Raw genomic sequence first — 19362 nt, 5'->3', positions numbered from 1 at the left:
AAAAATCATATTAGATAATGTGTGCAAATGTACATTGGTTCATGAAAGGTATAGGAAATTGAGAAATTGGATGACTGGGGAGCTATGCTGTAGCTTCCAATGAGATTGCAACAGTTAAACTATCATTACATTTTCAACAATGAGTTGTTTTCTAGACAGTAGTGAATACTGATTTTGATTAATTGGGTATAGTTACAGCTTCGTTCTTTCCTTTTGTCTTGATATGTGGATGTGCCTATGATACACACCGTCCACAACAGGGTTGATATGGGATCTAGTCTGAGTATTACATTGTTTAATGCAAGTGTAGCTCGAGTTGCATGAACTGAGTAAGATCCTCACTCACATCAGTCAATTAGCGCTATAACATTTTTGTATGCTTTATGATTTAGTCAATGGTTCATAAAAAACTGTAAACCTCTAGAGCAGGGTTTTCCAACCTGGGGCCCACAGACCCCTTATTTAATGGTATTGGTCCATGGCATAAAGTAGGTTGGGAACCCCTGCTCCAGAGCAAAGCTTCTGTCCTTGTAGGCAAGATAGAAAGTTGATTCATCGTCTTAACTCTCGAATGATTTAAAAGAAGCATCAGTTACTGTATACTAAGTTCACACTGACCATCAAGCACCCATATTTGCACTAATCATTTTGTTCATCCCTCCATTCCCATCAGCTCTCTTCCAAGTTTAGCCACTTATCTACACATGAAGGACAATTTATGGTGGCCAGTTACCTCACAACTTGCGCATCCCTGGATGTGTTGATGTGGGAGGGATCTGAACTCAGGGGAAACCCACGCAGTCATACAAACCATACACTGTCAGTGGCAGAAGTTAGGATTGAATTTAGGTCGCTGAAGTTATGTGGTAGCAACCTCTAGAGTAATTATAATATATCTTACTTGCAAAAATTGTTGTTTAGATTGAAAGATGTTATTTCTTTTGCCAATAGAAGAATGCATATATGGCACTGTCCAGTATCTATAAATGATTAACTATTTCCCAAACACTTACATAAAGAATATTGACCTGAGATTATCTGGGAGTGGTGAGTTGCCTATGCCTACTGCTTCCCATTTTACTGGATTGGCTCTTAATTGGATCCTGTCTTTTAACAGTTACTTCTCCCATGAGGTTGGCTGTAACTTTACTGATGAAGTCCTGTGGAGTGTAGAAACTTCTAACTGAAGTTAGGATGCCAAGTGGCATGGTAGTGTAATTAATGTGTAATACTTTACAGTGTGTTCATTCAAGATTCAATTTCTGCCGTTGTCTGTATGCAGTTTGCCCTGTTTAGCGGTTTACCAATTGTCAAAATTCTGTGATGGGTTGAATGCTCATGAACACTTCTGAAATTCCAAAGTTAATTACATTAATGAAAAGATTACTAAGAAGTTACAAAAAGTTTTAGAAAAACGCTAAAACCTCCAAAAAAAAGTTATATTTATTTCAATTAACTCAACAAATTCAAATTAATGTAAATTACCTGAAATTTACCCCCTAACCCTAGACGCTCTTTCTCTCCATTGAAAGAAGGGAACTACTGAACCCTCAAAAGTTTTAGCCTAACACAAAGTTAGCAAGCAGATCTTATGGGTAATCCAAAATATTATGGGATTGATCACAGTCAGCTGGTGTCCTGTCTCTCAACTCCATAAGAAGCAGATGGAATGCCACCTTTGGGGCTTTCTCAAGAGGTTGAAATCTTCTGAATTTGAGCTGACTTGCCTGGAAGGATTTTTGTCCGTTACAGGGAAAATGCCAGTGCTATGTACCACATCGAGCTGCCGACATTTTTAAGAACATCGAGAATCTAAGTTGGTAATGCATGACTTTCTGAGTTGAAATATAAAAAAAGGAAACATTAACATGCATACCAAATTGAAATGGTACTGAAATAATAATACCTTTCTAAGCTTAGCATTTAAAGCTAATTAGTTCTCTTATTGTATACAACAACCAATCTGGTATTATCCACGTGATATATGTATGCCCATAGCTTGGTTTGCAAGAATGATTCAAACAGCACTTCATAAATCATGCCAATAATACTAAGAACATGAATATCGTACAAATCCTTTTATTGTGTTGTATCCCATGTTCCAGTCAGGCATGCGGAATTCATTCTACATTGCCTGATTGATTGGGGTAAAATGGTTGGGCACATGATCAAACTGATCCACACTGTAGTCTCAGTGTTAGCATTCATGGGAGGATGATTCCCTCATTCCATTAATTTTGATTTCAAAGTAATTCATAGAGGTAAATAAATAACTAAAGATTAATTGAATATCTGCTCTGGTTTTATAATAGCCTTTATGTCATAGCCTGATGATAATTTGGAAACCATTATTCTTCCTTCACTCACACGACCAATAGCATCTCCATTCAGCTATACAGAATGGCCAAGCCCAATGCATATACTTGTCACATACTGTTAAATACTTTCTCATTTCTGCTATATAAGATCAGTAAAAAAGCTTTCACTAAATTTGCTGATACAATATTTACTCAATTCACAGCTAGACTGGGACATTGTGGAGTTCAGCAAGTTGTCAGGGGATCCTTGGTATAAAATTGGTAAGAATGCCCTGAAACAATACTATTTTACATATCCTTTATCACAGAATTTCTGAGTCAGTGTATTTGGGCATGGGAACGTCAGTTAGCTATAATCCTCTCTGAACTCTTTGATGCTAAGACCTACCTAGCATATAGTATTACCAATTCTAGAGCCATACGGTAGCATAGAGGCTAGTACAACACTTTACAGCACCAGTAATCGGTGGTTCAATTCCCACTGTTGTCTGTAAGGAACTTGTATGTCCTGTCTGTGACCGTGTGGGGTTTCTCAGGGTTCTTCAGATTCCTCCCACATTCCAAAGAGTTACAGGCCAGTAGGAGCCACTAAGTTGTGGGCATGCTAAGTTGATGCTGAAAGGAAGGCAACACTTACGGGCTGCCCTGCACTTCCTCGAACTGTGTTGGTCGTTGATGCAAATGACACACTTCACTGATGTACATGTGAGAAACAAAGTTATTCTTAATCTTAAAAATGCATTGTAGAAGTTTCTATCACATTTTCTAACTTCTGAATGTCCACCTTTCCCTCCATACTTTGCTAATCAAAATATGTAAAGGAGATAAAAATTAAATTAAATCCAATGGTACACCAGCAAAGTGGATAAGCTGCTGGACTTATCCAGAATTTTGGCCATTGGTGCAGTGACATGAGTTTGAACCCCATCATTGGTCCTGAGGAATTTAAATTCAAGTATTTAAATAAATTTGACATGTGGTGTTTTTAGCAAAGGCAGCTAAAACTGCACTGGATTTTAGGAAGAATTAAAAAAATGCTTCAGGGAATGAAATCTGCTGTCTTTACCTAACACACCGATGTAATTAACTCTTAATTATTTCCAAAGGACTTGGGAGTCCTCATGTGGGATTCCCTAAAGATTAATTTACCGGTTGAGTCGGTGGTGAGAAAGGCAAGTGCAAAGTTTGGATTCATTTTGGGAGGATTAGAATATAAAAGCAAGGATGTAATGTTAAGGCTTTATAAGACACTTGTGTGGCCTCACTTGGAGTATTGTGAGCAGTTTTGGGCCCCTTATCTAAGAAAGGATGTGCTGACATTGGAGAGGTTTCAAAGGAGGATGACGAAAATGATTCTGGGATTGAAAGGTTTATCATATGAGGAGCGATTGATGGCTCTTGACCTTAATTCAACGGAATTCAGAAGAATGAAGGGGGATCTCATTGAAGCCTATCAAATGTTGAAAGGCCCCGACAGCGTAGATGTGGAGAGGGTGTTTCCTATGGTAAGGGAGTCTAAGAACAGAGAACACAGCTTCAGAATAAAGGAACGTCCATTTATTAATGGAGAAGAGGAGGAATTTCTTTAGCTAGAGAATAGTGGATCTGTGGAATTCATTGCCACAAGCAGCTGTGGAGGCCAAATCATTGGGTATATTTAAGGCAGATCTTGAAAGATTCTTGATTAGTAAGGGCATGAAGGGATACAGGGAGAAGTAAGGAGATTGGAGCTGAGAGGGAATGGAGGCAAATGGCCTAATTCTGCTCCTATATCTTATGGTCTTTGTTTAGAGAAATTAGGGATGTGAAATAAATGCCAATATTGCCAGCAAAGTTCTCATTCTATGGACAAATGAATAATAACACTAAAAATTTATTAACACCCCTGTCTATATTCTCAAAGCTGTATTCAAGTGGTTAATCTCTACTTTCTGGACAATGGAGTAAGTTTGATGAGTACCAACACTCAATCAATTGCAGATCCCCAAACTGGACAGTATTGTCTATTTTCTGGTTCAGATTTGTTCAATGTTTGCCATCATTAGAACATTGAAACATCGGAAAGTTTTTGACAAAACAGGCCATTTAACCCATCAAAGCTTGCCAAACTCCTATTCACATAGTGTGTTGAAATAACTATCGAGATTAGATTTGGAAGTCTCTAAGGTACTACTCTCAACCACACAACTAGGTAGTTTGTTCTATGTGTCCACAACTCACTGTGTAAGAAATGTTTCCTGATGTTACTCTGAAATCTCCCTTTTACCAGTCTCTATCTATGGCCCCGTGTCCTTGTAGACAAATTAGTTTTGAAGTAGCAACTGGCATCCACTTTACTTATATTGTTAATGATTTCGAACACTTCTATCATGTCTGCTCTTATTCTATGTCTACTTAGGCTAAAAAGATTTAATTTTTTCAATCTTTCTTCATAGCTCATATGCTGTAGACCTTTGCTGGACTCTCTCCAGAGCCTTCACATCCCTCACAAAATATGGAGACCAAAATTATACACAGTACTCAAGGGTGGCCTCACAAGCATATTATACAGTTTAAGGAGAATGTCTCTGGATGCTATGGGTCCTCCCCAATTTGTGCCTGCCTGCCAACATCTGGATTTGCAATGAGATCACCACATTGAAGTGTGTGATTCATTTGCAGAGTAGTTATATAGGAAGCATGTGAAGGTTCCCATAAGAAATTGTTGCCACTAAGCTTACATATAGGAATTCACTCGTCAAAAGTAAATGCTTGCCATTTTGATCAGAATCAGAATCAGGTTTATTATTACTGATTTATGTTGTGAAATGTATTGATCTGCAAATGTATTGTACAGTACAATACATAAATATTTACTATAAGTTACAATAAGAAACAGAAAAATACAAAATTTACATTCTGTTTGCCACAATTCCCAAGTAGACATTGGATTGCATAGAGAGAGAGGGAGATAGAGCATTAAAGAAGGGAGCGTGGGCAGTCAGCGCATTTTGTGCATCAGTTTCCAAGGAGGCATTAGATAGCACATCATTAGGCACATGGTAAGGTCCAATAAAAAGAAGTTAGGTTTAAGTAGAGCGGCTATTATGTGAGTGGATCAGTGTCTGAGTGGGAAGGTGAGGCTTTGGCCCACCAAGTCTTCGCCGTGAAGATGCATAGGCCATAGGTCTAGTTCTTCTTATTTATTTTCTTCTTTATCATTGCACATTTAATGCAGTGGGGATGCCAGGCAGGTTAGTAGAATGCTCCTCTTGCAGGATGTGGCAAGGCAGGGAGACCTTCAGTTTCCCTGACAACTACACCTGCTAGAAGTGCATCCAGCTGCAGCTTCTAACAGATCACATTATGGAGTTGGAGCTGGAACTAGATGAACTCTGCATCATTGGGGTGTCTGAGGGGTTGATAGAAAGGACGTTCAAGGAGGTAGTTACATCCAAGGTGTAGAGCACAGGTAACAGGGTGACTGTCAGGAGGGGGAAAGGGGATAGGCAGCCAATGCAGAGTATCCCTGTGGCCATTCCTGTCAACAACAGGCATACCGCTTGGATACTGTAGGATGGGTTGACCTCATAGAGGTCGCTAGTCAGCGGTAAGGTCTCTGGCTCTGAGTCTGGCTTTGTGGCTCAGAAGGGAAGCAGGGAGATGAAGTGGGCTGTAGTGATAGAAAATTCATCGGTTAAGAGAACAGAAAGAAGGTTCTGTGGATTAGAATGAGATTCCCTGATGGTATGTTGTCTTCTGGATCCCAGGGTCTGGGACATCTTGGATCGAGCCCACAGCATTCTTAAATGGGAGAGTGAGCAGCCAGAGGTCGTAGTCAACATTGGTACCAATGGCATGGGTAGGAGGGGAGTCAATTCCTGCAAACTGAGTTCAGTGAATTAGGTACTAATTTAAAGGACAGCACCTCCAAGGTTATGATCTCAGGTTTACTACCCATGCCACATGCTACGGAGGTCTGAAATAGGAAGATTATACAGTTTAGTACATGGGTAAGGAGATAGTACAGTAGGGAAGGCTTCAGATTTTTGGATCATTGAACTCTCTTCCAGGAAAAGTGGGACCTGTACAGAAGAAATGGTTTGCATCTGAACTGGAGGGGTCTAATATCTTACCAGGAAGGTTTACTAGTGCTGCATGGGGGCTTTAAGCTCGTGTTGCAGGGGGAGGAGAGTTGCAGGTAGTGGAGTGGTTATGGAGAATAATGTTGTTAAGCCTACATACAAAGTTAGGAATCAAAAGGTTGAGCATGGTGAGACTAATATTTGGAGCTGCGTATTCTTCAATGCAAGGAGTATTGTAGGAAAGGCGGATGAGCTTGGAGCATGGATCGACACATGGAATTATGGCATTGTAGCTATTTATGAGACTTGGTTGCAGGAGGGAAACTGGCAGCTTAGTATTCCAGAGTTCCATTGCCTTAGGTGTGATGTAGTGGAAGGGATTAGAGGGGGAGAGATCATTACTAGTCAGGGAAAATTTCACGTCAGTGCTCAGTCAGGACAGACGAGAGAGTTCATCTGGTGAGGATTGATGGGTAGAACTGAGGAATAAAAAAGTTATGACCACGTTAATGGGATTATATTATAGACAACCCAACAGTCTGCAGGATTTAGAGGAACAAATTTGTAGAGAGATTTCAGACTGTTGCAAGTAACATAAGATTATGATAGTAAGTGACTTTAACTTTCCACATATTGACTGGGACTCCCATACTGTAAAAGGGCTGGATGGGAAAGAGTTTGCCAAATGTGCTCAGGAAAATTTCCTTAATAAATACATGGAAGTCCCAGTTAGAAAGAGTGCGATATTAGATCTCCTATTCGGGAATGAGATAGGGCAGGTGACAAATGTTTGTGTAGGGGACATTTTGCAACTAGTGAACATAATGCCATTAGTTTCAAGGTAATAATGGAAAAGGATAGGTCTGGTGCTTGGGTTGAGATTCTACATTTGAGAAAGGCTAATTTTGATGGCATCAGAAAGGATCTGGACCTGTTGTTTTCTGGCAAAGATGTACGTCGTAAGTGGGAGGCCTTCAGAATTGAAATATTGAGAGTACAGAGTTCGTATGTTCTCATCATGGAAAAATGGATTGAAAAATGGCAGTTGGAATTCAATGCAGCTATCTGTAAAGTGTTGCACTTTGGAAGGTCCAACCACGGTCGGGTTTACATGAGCGGTAGGGCACTGAGGAGCACAGTAGAACAGAGGGATCTAGAAATAGAGATCCTTAATTCCTTGAAAGTGGCGTCACAGGTAGATAGAGTCAGAAAGAAAGCTTTTGGCACGTTAGTCTTCATAAATCTATGTATTGAGTACAGGTGTTGGGATGTCATGTCGAATTGTAAAAGATGTTGGTGAGGTCTAATTTGGAGTATTTTATGCAGTTTTGGTCACCTATCTACAGGGAAGATATAAATAAGGTTGAAAGATATGGAAAAATTCACAAGGATGTTGCTGGGGCATGAGGATCAGAATTATATGGAAAGGTAGAATTGGGTAGGACTTTATTTCCTAGAACATAGAAGTTTGTGTGGAGATTTGATGGAGGTTACTGAACTATGAGTGAGTATCGATAGGGTAAATGCAAGCAGGCTTTTTCCAAAGAGAGTACAACTAGAAATCATGGGTTAAGGCTGAAAGGTGAAATGTTTAAGGGGAACATGAGCAGGATCTTCTTCACTTAGAGGGTGGTGAGAATGTGGAACAAACTGCCAGCACAAGTGGTTGATACGGGATCAATTTCAACATTTAAAGGACATTTGGTTAGGTACATGGATGGGAGAAGAAATGGAAGGTTATAGCCCGGTTGCAAATCGATGGAACTAGGCAGATTAATGGTTCAGCATGGACTAGATGGGCTGAAGGGAATGAATCTGTGCTGTAATATTCTATGACTCTCTAACTCTAAGAATTATTAACAAAATAAATAAGTAGTGCAAAAAGTGACATAGTGCTCGTGGGACATGGTCTATTCGGAAATCTGATGGAGGAGTTGAGTGTGTGTCTACAGGTTTCTCCATCTCCTCCCTAAAGGCAGCAATGAGAAGAAGGCACGGCCTGGATGGTGAGGCTCCTTAATGATACTACTACTACTACTACTACTGATGGGCAGTGTTTTTGATTGTGGGTTTTGGTAATTAGAAATCTATTTATTATTATCAGAAGATTCAAGGTACAGAGGAAAAAAACCTTGTTTTATATGCCATCCATGTGGATCATTTCACCACACCGGCACATCAAGATAATACAAGGGAAAAGCCTAACCGAATGGAGAATGGAAAATCACAATGGAATCTATGGAAATGAATAAACAGTTGATGTTTCGGGCTGAGGCCCTTCATCAAGACTGGAAAGAAAGGATGATAACGCCAGAATAAGAAGATAGGGAGAGATGAAGGAATACAATGTAATAGGTGAAGCCAGGTTGTTGGGGGGGTGGGGGAGGAAGAATGAAACAGGGAGACGATGGTGGTACGGTTAAAGGGCTGGAGAATTAGGAATCTGATAGGGGAAGAGAGTGGCATATGGGAGAAAGGGAAGGAGGAAGGACAGTAGGGGAGGTGATGGACAGGTAAGGAAAAGAGGAGAGGTGAGAGGGAAGCTAGAGTGGAGAATATAAGAAGAGGAAAGGAAAGGCGGTTTTAATTACCGGTCGTTAGATAAATTGATGATTATTCCAGCAGGTTGGAGGTTACCCAGATGCAAACTGAGGTGTTGCTCCTTCTATCCATCTTCTCTCTAATTTCCTATACCTTCTCCTACCGCCAGCTTCTTATTCTGGTTTCTGTCCCTTCTTTTCCAATGCTGATTAAGGGTATTGACCTGAAACATCGATTGTTTACTCATTTCCATAGATGCTGCCTGGCCTGCTGAGTTTCTCCAGCATTTTGTGTGTGTTCCTCCAGATCTCCAGAATCTGAAGAGTCTCTTATGTTTACAGAAAGGAGAATGTAGTTCCATGATTACAGTGCAGGCAGACAATAAGGTGCAGGGAGCATACTAAGGAGAATGTGAAGTCAAGAGTGAACATCCACAATAAAAATATCACAGCTTTTGAAAATAAGCCAGAAATGAGTCAGTTACTTCATGGTTGGCAGTTCAAGCATCACTCATCAACAAAATTAAAAGGATTAAGAGTTCAGTGTTGTTGGCCCTTGATCAATTGTTTTGATAAAAGATCATCAACCTGAGCTTTTCCCGCCACAGATGTTTCCTGACCTGCTGAGTACTTTTATATTTATTTTCTAGAATTCCACCATATGTAGTTTTTTTTATATATATTTCATGGGCTGTGTAAGTTATTTTGCAAGGCCTTCCAAGATTATCCATGATAGCTTGCACTGCATCATAGTGTGTTAAACTGCTGCAAGCTGTTCTGTGATTAAGATTATGCACATCTGGAATCTTTCCATCCTTACATTAGACAATTAACTCCGCACTTGGAAGGGCAGCAGTCTTTTTGTAGGCCCCATGTGTGAGTTCTTAGTATGTTCTTGGCAAAGCAAATGAGATAATTTAATCCACAATTTAAAATGAATAGGAAGTGGGCAAAAAAACAGGAAAGTTGAGCAAGTGACAGAGAGCATCAGTGTGTGAGGATGTGAGAGGGGCACTGCTCAGCATCGAAAAACTGGGCTGAAAATTGACAGAGTTCTTTAACTGGGAGGTGCACAATTTAGTACAGGCCTCTCAGATTAATAACTTAAAGCATTTAGTAAGTACTGATTAATAAGATCGTGGAAGATTGCCATCTTGGGCTGAGACAGTCAATGCTATTTTGGATTCACATCTAATAAAAAACAGGTAGGTTTTACCTTTAGCTGGCTGATATTTGCTATAGGCTTCAATGGAAAGAGATGAAAAAGTTAAGAATCCCATCTGCCTGTTCAGATAGAAAGGAAAGATAAGATGGTACTCTTTGCTAAGAAAGTTCATTAACTTGGCAAATGTGTCTTTCTCAGATAATGCTGCCTAAGATGTGTCATTCATTTTCCATCTGTAGTACTTTGCTGAAAATAGTTTACATTTCACTTTTATCTACTTGACAGAGACTAAACTTCAAAGATAGTGGATTAATTAAAAAACTGTGGGATTTCATAATTGCAATATAAATATAAATCCCTTCCTTCTTCTACTAAGTTCACTCATAGTAATTATATCCTTATCTGTTGCATCATAATGGTTTACAATCAGAAACAAACTACTGACATCTGAGATAGTGGGTTGAAGAATAAGAGAATCAATGCATAACAGATGGGATTAACTGCAGAAGTCAATTTCCTAGATAAAATGAATTTGATAGGCTAGTGGCTTTTTTCCTTTTACTACACAATTTTTATGCCCTAATTAATAAGATGTTGTTTAAAACCTTTTCTGTTAATATACATCATAAATTAATTGCATATACTACAATGGTTGATTATGTCTTACTGTTCTTCCACTGATTAGTCGCTTTGAATTTCCCTCTTTTTCTGGTGTTCATACAGACATTTTTTTTTGTAATTTTATTGATGTAATATGTCAGTCATTAACAAAACTTAAAGAAAAAACAGTGAGAGCTAATGAAGCCAGTTTGTACAGATTGTATCCTGAATGAGCCAAAATTTGTCACAGGCAACTAATTGTGCTTCTTATAAATGTTGTCATCTCATTCCAATGGTTCATTTTATCTGTGCCCTGATTTAGTGTTATTTAATGACCCTGCTGGAAAAGACTCATATATCTTGACAGGGAAGGGAGATATGACGAGATTGGAAGATGGGTGTGGGGGGAAATGAACCCAAGGTGGAAGGTGGGAGGGGCTTCCACTCTGAATTTGGTGGCTGAAGTTTACCTTCTCTCCTGTCTCACTTGTGGTTTTCAGCCGGGACTCTCTGATGATTCATTGTAGTGACAGCACCAGCCTGAAGTATTTATGGGCAGGGTTCCCCACACTTTCTGTCGAAATGCTAAATTTCTTAAGATGATATTTTTCTTTGTTCGAGTGTCAGACTGATGCCTATTTTCAGAGCTGCAAGTAATTCTTGAGTTAACCATAGGGGAAATTCTTCAGGCTTCTGCTCCACTTGTCCCAGCCAGAGAATTCTGAGCAATCTGCAGAGACACTTTTAATAAGATAAGAGAGAAAAATAGAAAGTTATGTAGGACGGAAGGGTTAGATTGATCTTTGAATAGATTTAAAGGTTAGCACAAAATCGAGGGTCTGTCCGTACTGTAATTTTCCTTGTTCTATATTCTAATCCCTTTTTTCTCAAATCTACATTTATTTCTCAGCAGCATGTAAACGTAAATCACATCATATAAGGTTGTTACAATTAATAGAATCTGAATCAAAATCAGGTTTAATATCACCAGCATATGTTGTGAAATTTGTTGTCTTGAAGCAGCAGTACAATGCAGTACATAATAATAGAAAAAATATGAATTATAGTAAGTATATATTGTATATATTAAATAGTTAAATTAAATAAGCAGTGCAAAAAAAAGTAGTGAGTTAGTATTCATGGGTTCATTGTCCTTTCAGAAACCTAATGGCAGAGGGGAAGAAGCTGTTCCTGAATCGTTAAGTGTGTACCTTCAGGCTTGGCACAGTAGCACAGTGGTTAGCACAATGTTTTACAGTATTAATGAGTCAGGGTTCAATTCCTTTTGCTGCTTGCAAGGAGTTTGTACATCCTCCCCATGACTGTGTAGGTTTTCTTTGCATGCTCTGGGTTCCTCCCACAGTTCAAAGACGTACTGGTTAGTAGATAAATTGGTCATTGTAAATTGTCACTGTGGTTAGCAACTAGCATTACGTCAAGCGATTGCTGGGTGGCATGACTCAAAGGGCCAGAAGGGTTTATTCTGTCCTGTATCTCAATCAAAAAAAATCAATTAATCAATCAGTTAATCAATCCTGTACCTCCTTCCTGAAGGTAGCATGCCCTGGATGATGGGGGTCCTTAATGATGGATCCATTCTCCAGGAAACATAAATAAGTGCAAAGGTACTTAAATCTCTTACAGAGCACAGCAAATTCATTGAAAAAATGCTCATCGTGTAAATAAAATGGTTCTACCAAGCATCATTGTTTTCTCAGGAAGTCTTCAAATATGGAAAAAGAATTAGAATAACCTGCGGCAGTAATGGATGAAGACATGTTGAGAGATCTTCAGAAATGACATAACTAGGATTTGAGAGAATCAAAATAGAACAAAATAGTATCAAGTGTTGGATGAAATATTATTTGAAATTCAGTTACATGGTGTTCCCGGAGCAAAGCTTTGCCAGATGGAAATGCAGACTGTGAGATAAATAGCCTCTGCCCTGCAGTCAAGCCATATGAACTGCAAAAAAAAAATTACAACCATCTAGCTATAGGATTACCAGTTTGGAGTTGAAATTGCAATGTATGTAATCAATAACATCAATATGTTCCTATGAACTTTCTATGCACTGCATCAACCCAATAACTTTTGAATGTAAGCTTCAGATTACATGTTCACCACACTGATGGAGATAATGATTGTAACAAACTGAGGTGATGATTTGAAACTTATTGCATTTCTTCATCGCTGAGTTCATATACAGAGTTGCTTTTGAACTCTGGTTGACACAGAACTCCCTCAATGCTGCCAAGGTAAAAGGGATGAGAAAATTGGTGCCAGCATCACTGTAGAGTGCAGAAAAGTGAAAGTTCAGAAAGGCAATGTGATAACCTCAGGTGGAAACTGGAGGAAAGTGCAGAGGTCACCTGAGTCCCTGTCACAACTACTGACTCGTGGCTCTGCTGGGAGGTGTGCAAGCATCAACTTCAACTGGATTGTGTCGTGAAGAATGCTTGAGGTCACTAATACCTTTCCAACATTAAATTAATATTAGAGGTACTGAAGGCAATTGTTGAAAGCAGAACATGAGTCACTCATTTGGACAAGAAGCGATAAGGGAATGTAAATTGGAAGGGAGATTGGAAAAGGAGGAGAAGGCAGCTGAAAGAATAAAGCATAGTGTACGGATCATGGCGTATCAAATGCCCTGATAAATTAGTAACACTTAGTCATTATTAACTTTGTTGACGATACATTATTGAAAGTTTCAGTCTCACAAAAACAAAACATTTGTACTTTTTGCTTCTAGCTCCACGCTGAAGATTGGCCTTTTGGGGTGGAAGTATGTAAACTCCTGCCGTTCATGCAGAAAGCATCTGTTGGCATCACTGTTCTCAGTCTCTGTGCACTCAGTATAGACAGGTAATTTACGGCGTATTTCTTTCTTGAATCTCCCTGTCAGAAAACACATCCTATTTACTGTGGTGTTTCACTTTTAGGTATCGAGCAGTGTTGTCCTGGAGTCGTATTCAAGGCATCAGAGTTCCCATGTGGACTGTTATTGAAATTATAGTCATCTGGGCATTGTCAGTTATCCTGGCAGTTCCTGAATTCGTAGCCTTTGATCTGCTAGAAATGAACTATCGAGGCAAAATGTACAGAGTCTGTATGATTCATCCCATGCAGAAAACTAAGTTCATGCAGGTATGTGCTTATATCTTTTCATTATGCTGTAGGGAATCAGACATACTAATATGATATTTTGGGCAACTTATTAAATAAAACTATAGTATTCGGTCCATGAATCAAAGAAAACTGTCAGTCAACATTTGAAAAAAAATGATAGACGGTTTTCTGTGGTAGTTGTAGATATTTTAAAGCAATTGATAATGTTTAAAATGTAGTCTTATTCTGGTGAAGAATCCACAACTAAAATACTCAACTGTTGCAATTTAAAATTTTAATCTGTGCAAGGAAACTAGTACCGTTTGATCATATTATTATCATTTGATGGTTCAGGCTAAACCAGGATGGAAGCTTCACTCACTTCAATGCTGAACTTAATCCCAACCGATAGATTCACTTCCAAGCACTCTACAACTCATGTTCTCAGTATTATTTATTTTTTGTTTTATTTATTATTTGCATGATTTGTCCTCTTCGGTACATTGGTTGTTTGTCAAACTTTGTTATGTATAGTTTTTCATTAATTCTACTGTATTTCTCATTTTCCTGGCAACACCTGCAAGAAAATGAATCTCAAAGTAGTATATGGTAACATATATGTACTTTGATAATAATTTTGATGTGAATTTTGAACTTTGATATGTTCCAGGAAAAGAACTTTGTCCATTGAAAAAACATATAATCTGAGGGAACAGTGAGAACCTGTAGATCTTATTTCATTTCCTGCTGAATCCAGATCCCCAATATGTAAAGGAAAAGTCCCTTTCTTTCAGACAGACCCAAGGATATTCGTACATAAAATAAGTCTTTTGAATCTTAAACCAGTTCAAATGAAACAAATGGCCAAAATACTTACACAAAACTGTTATACTTTAAAGTACTATTAATGAAAGACCTAGAAGTTTATTTTGAGTAGAAATACAAATACTTTACTATGTTTGATTTCAAAGGTACATTTAATGTCAGGGAAGTGTATACAATATACATCCTGAAATTCCTTTTCTTTGCAACCATCGATGAAAACAGAGGAGTGTCCCAAAGAATGAATAACAGTTAAATGTTAGAACCCCAAAGCCCCCCCTCCAGCTCCTCCCTCCCACGCGTAAGCAGCAGCAAAGCAACGATCCTCCCTCCCCCACCAGCAAAGAAAGCATCGGCCCCACCCCCACCAAGCACTCAAGCATGCAGCAAGCATCAATTAAGACCCAGACTTATAGTACCCCAAAGACTACTCGCTCACCCGGTAATTCAACATTCCACAGACTCTCTCTCCCTAATAAGAGAGAAAGAGATGTCTCTGTTTCACAGCAAGAGGGGAGGCATAACAAACAACTCGCCAATTTACAATGTTAAAAGTCCATTGTGTCGCTTTTTCTGAGAACTTGAGTCTTTGGGCACATAGCCAGCAGCCAGCTTGATGCTTTCAATCTTCTGTCTCCCATGACACACCGATTTCCTGCGGAGGGCACCAACCTTGAGTTTGCCCACTTCCAGAGCCACAAAATACCATAACCCTGAAGGCGTTCTAGTCCTCTAAGCTACATCCTTGGTATATCGAATAGCGGCCAGTCATGAGACCCCGAGAGCGGGTCCCATTCTCGCAAAGAGTCAAAGTCAGCATGAAACTTCAGGTCAGGGTCTTCAAAAGTACCCCGACAGGGAAAAATAGAGACATTAAAGCTAGAAATAGAGCTGTTTCCGAAGATTCAAGCAAAGGAGTCGCCGTGAGGCTCCATCATCTCCTAAGCTCCACCCCTCTTTTGATACTTGGGTGCCAAACAGTGAACACAGTAATTATTTTTTAGTCACTGAACACATAGAACAAGGATATGCAGCTGGTGGGGAATTGATTTTGCTCTAATGTCACAAATTTGCTGTACCAATGAAGAATCCTGTCTATTTCCAGCAAAGCCATGGATCTAGAGACAGAACATCATCATGAATTCTCAGTCAAGGAACTCATAATCTCACCAGTTCCATAGTGTCCCAAGGAATTCAAATAACTCTTCAGCACAATTCTACCAGAAAAGAATTCTGCTTTTGTTCTTTTTCTCTTTAAACCCATTACTATCTTTTTAAAGAAATTTATGAGATGAAGAACAGAATGGTAGAGAACTTTCCAGGTGATAAACTTCGACACCAAATATAAAGAATTGAAGCTGTTTGCATCTTATGTAGATAGGAATGAAGGTGTGACACCTTCAACATCCATAACCAGCCTAATTATGTGCATTTTTCATATTTCCACTTACAGTTCTACAAACTGGCAAAAGACTGGTGGTTGTTTGCCTTTTATTTCTGTATGCCTCTAGCATGCACAGCACTGTTTTACTCTTTAATGACCTCTGAGTTGTTGCAGAAGAAAACTGGGATGCAGATCGCTCTGACTGACCACCTGAAGCAGGTACGCAACTTACTTTAAAATTGTAGTTTTGCAATTTCTGTTTACGGTATTTCATAATTTAAGTAAGGTCAGTGGCTGGTACTAAATATTGATATTAATATGTTTTTTCCTCCATTAAATACACATGGTACGACTCATGGAAGACTTCAGAGCAATAAATACAGACCTTGAAATTTCTTAAAAATGTTACCATCTTCCAAGCCTCACCTTAAAGTTTTGAGAAGATGCTGCCCGCAATTTCAGAAGGTTAACCAGAATGCAAACAAAGTCAAATCAAAGTCAAGTTTCTTGTTAGTTACAAGTACGTGTACATGTGTGCACAGGTGCAATGAAAATTGCAAGGATCACAGGCACTTAACATCATATAATCAGCATTCAGGAGAAAAGCATAAATTAAACACTATTTTACGAGAAAGAACACAATTAGAACAAATTATGTCCATTTTAGACATCTAAATTGATCAGCAGCACATTTTTGTTTCATTTAACTCTATTTGTGTTCCACCACTGTTTTCCATTCCCTTTTATTAGCTCACTCTCCACATTCCTGCTTCCCACCAAACCCCCAATGCCACCAATTCCCTCTAAACATCCACTCTCTCCTCGAACACCAACCACCCCCTCCACCATCATCCACACTCTCCACCCGCACCACCGATTCTCTGCACTACCACCATCCACTACGTATGTATGTATTATGTGTATATTTATTTATTTCTGTACATATGTATGTATGTACTTGCAGTTTGTCTTCTTTTACACATTGATTGTTTGTCAGTGTGCAATCTTTTTCATTGATTCTTTTGTATGTCTTTTTTCTACTGTGAATGCCTGCAAGAAGAAGAATCTCAGGAGAGTATATGTGATATAGACGTAATCTGATAATAAATATACCTTGAGCTTTGAACGTCAGCCACTGAGTCCCCTGTGCTTGGACCCAGTGCAAAATGCATTTGATTGTGGACTACAAAGCTGTGGCCGACAAAGAGGAAATTTTTGTGTAACTTATATGCTTTGTTCAATGCTTTCATTAACTTCTATAATATTATAAAACTTTACTCATTTATATCATTGTTAATGGCTACTAAGATGAGAAACCTTGACAATTGCCCTGGTGGACAATGAGCATTTTCAGTTATTAAAACAATTTTCTGGACATGGCTTGTTCTGTCCATCTACCAGAGTCCTTTGTATTACCTAAGGTCTCACTAGCATTCTGTACCTCATTGTCTAGCTCTTGAGTCATAAACACAAAATGCTGGAGGAGCTCAGCAAGTCAGGCAGCATCAATGGAGGGAAATAAACAGTTGTTGTTTCAGGCCGAGACCTTTCATCGGGACTGGCTTCTGCCCCCATCTCTTCCGGTTCTGATACAGGGGCTTGGTTCAAAATAGCAACTGTTTATTTCCCTTCATGGATGCTGGCTGACCCAGTGTAGTTCTCCATCATATTTGTGTGTATTGCTCAGGATTTCCAGTTTCTGCAGAATATCTAGTAGCTCTCCTGCAGCCACCTGGGCCAGTGCAGTGAGCATTTTGGATCCACAAAAGTTAGTTTATGGGATTAGGGAAACAAACAATGCACTTGATCGAATGCATGCCAATGGTTCTAAGTTACCTAAAGCTCTATCCAGTTAGCCTGTACCAAATGAGGGTAGATAAAGCTGTAGAACTCAAAGCTAAAAGATAAAGTATGCAACTTTGAGAAAAACAGTAATATCCACATTATTTGGAGAATTAAAAATTTTAAGACATTGAAGACTTCTGCAAGAATAATAAAACTTTATAAGAATGTAAGATAATTCTTGATGAAGGGTCTCAGCTTGAAATGTCTACTCTTTACATTCCCTTCCATAATGCTGCTTATCTTGCTGAGATCCCCCCACATTTTTTGTGAGTTGCTCAAGCTTGTGGTTGATTAACACTGTCATTTAATCAGGCACAAATCAGCTCCTTTTATTCAAAACTACTACTACTACTACGTCAACTCAGGCCTAGGAGGCCAGCGTCAGGCAAAACAATGGAAGTAATTGTTAGAGTGAAACTGTTTCCTCAGACAATAAGGCTATACTGGCCATATAATACTCAGGATCACAGGTCTGTACTTCAAAATGTAAGTGGTAATATGTTCATGTACAAACTTGAATCCAATTGTATTGTCCTGATCTCCATTTTGAACATTAGTCTTGTACCCCAATATTGCTTTGCAGTTCAAAGGAGAACACACAATGCATTTAATAAAAATTTTAAAGGATATAATTCTGATCCTGTCAGCATAAAACTGAACACCCCAGTTACGAAAAATGTTGATGAACACATAAATGCTTTGCCAAGAAATGTTCCACTCCAATCAAGATTAGATGAAATTTGCCAATTTAATCTCTGTTTTTTGCTTTAGTTGATTATCTCTCAACAATGTGCAGGCTCTTTAGACAGAATGAAGCAGACTGTTCAATGCATCACAAACCTCTATGTATCATATCTGATCTCACATTTTCTCAAAGTACAGAAGGACATGAATTGTCACATGACCACCTCTTCGGTTGCTATTATCTACTGTATGTTAAACTCTGATTTTTTTTCCTCATGTCCTCTTTCATGACTCCATTACTAGCCTTCATATTACTGCCTATTCGAAACAATCGTGAGATGCGTTCTAGTAAATTTCCATTGCGCTATTTTCAAAGCAATTGCCTTCCAGTAACTGGGTACCTCACATCTGATAATGTTTTGCACAACTCTGGAGCCTATTTCCATTCATGATCCATTAACATAAATCTCCAAATTCTATTCAATTCTGTTTTTTTCAAAGCTTGTATTTACACCTTGTTACGTGCCCCGTAACTGGGTTGCCAAACCAGCAGAAATGGATCACTCAGTTGGAGTCTGGATTACTAGAACTAAGAAAGTTTTATTAAAGAAACAAGCAACACAGTACTCTAATCAAAAGGATAATGAATGCAACATTTCAGCAATGATAAACATACATGTACACAGAATTAAGATAACAGGATCAATCAAGCTCTATCGTTGTCTAGGGGTAAATGACCAGTTTCAAGGTGACGCAAAGTTCAGTCCAATTTAGTTCAGTTCAGTTCGCAGACAGTGGGGGGAAGGAGAGAGAGAGCAAAACGAATGAA

General features: G+C 38.9%; 1 protein-coding gene across 1 annotated transcript in view; it reads left to right on the top strand.

Moving 5' to 3' along the window:
- Positions 1 to 19362, top strand: part of LOC134346809 (endothelin receptor type B-like) — a 40223-nt gene that overhangs the window by 8513 nt on the left and 12348 nt on the right. Inside the window, exons 3-5 of the mRNA XM_063048500.1 lie at positions 13443 to 13555; positions 13633 to 13837; positions 16074 to 16223. Of these exons, the coding sequence (XP_062904570.1) occupies positions 13443 to 13555; positions 13633 to 13837; positions 16074 to 16223 (468 nt within the window). The remainder of the gene's footprint in view (positions 1 to 13442; positions 13556 to 13632; positions 13838 to 16073; positions 16224 to 19362) is intronic.

Source organism: Mobula hypostoma, chromosome 5, assembly GCF_963921235.1.
Source record: "Mobula hypostoma chromosome 5, sMobHyp1.1, whole genome shotgun sequence".
In the NCBI taxonomy this organism is placed as follows: domain Eukaryota; kingdom Metazoa; phylum Chordata; class Chondrichthyes; order Myliobatiformes; family Myliobatidae; genus Mobula; species Mobula hypostoma.
Note: the sequence above shows the minus strand (reverse complement) of the source record. Positions and strands in the feature narration are given on the sequence as shown.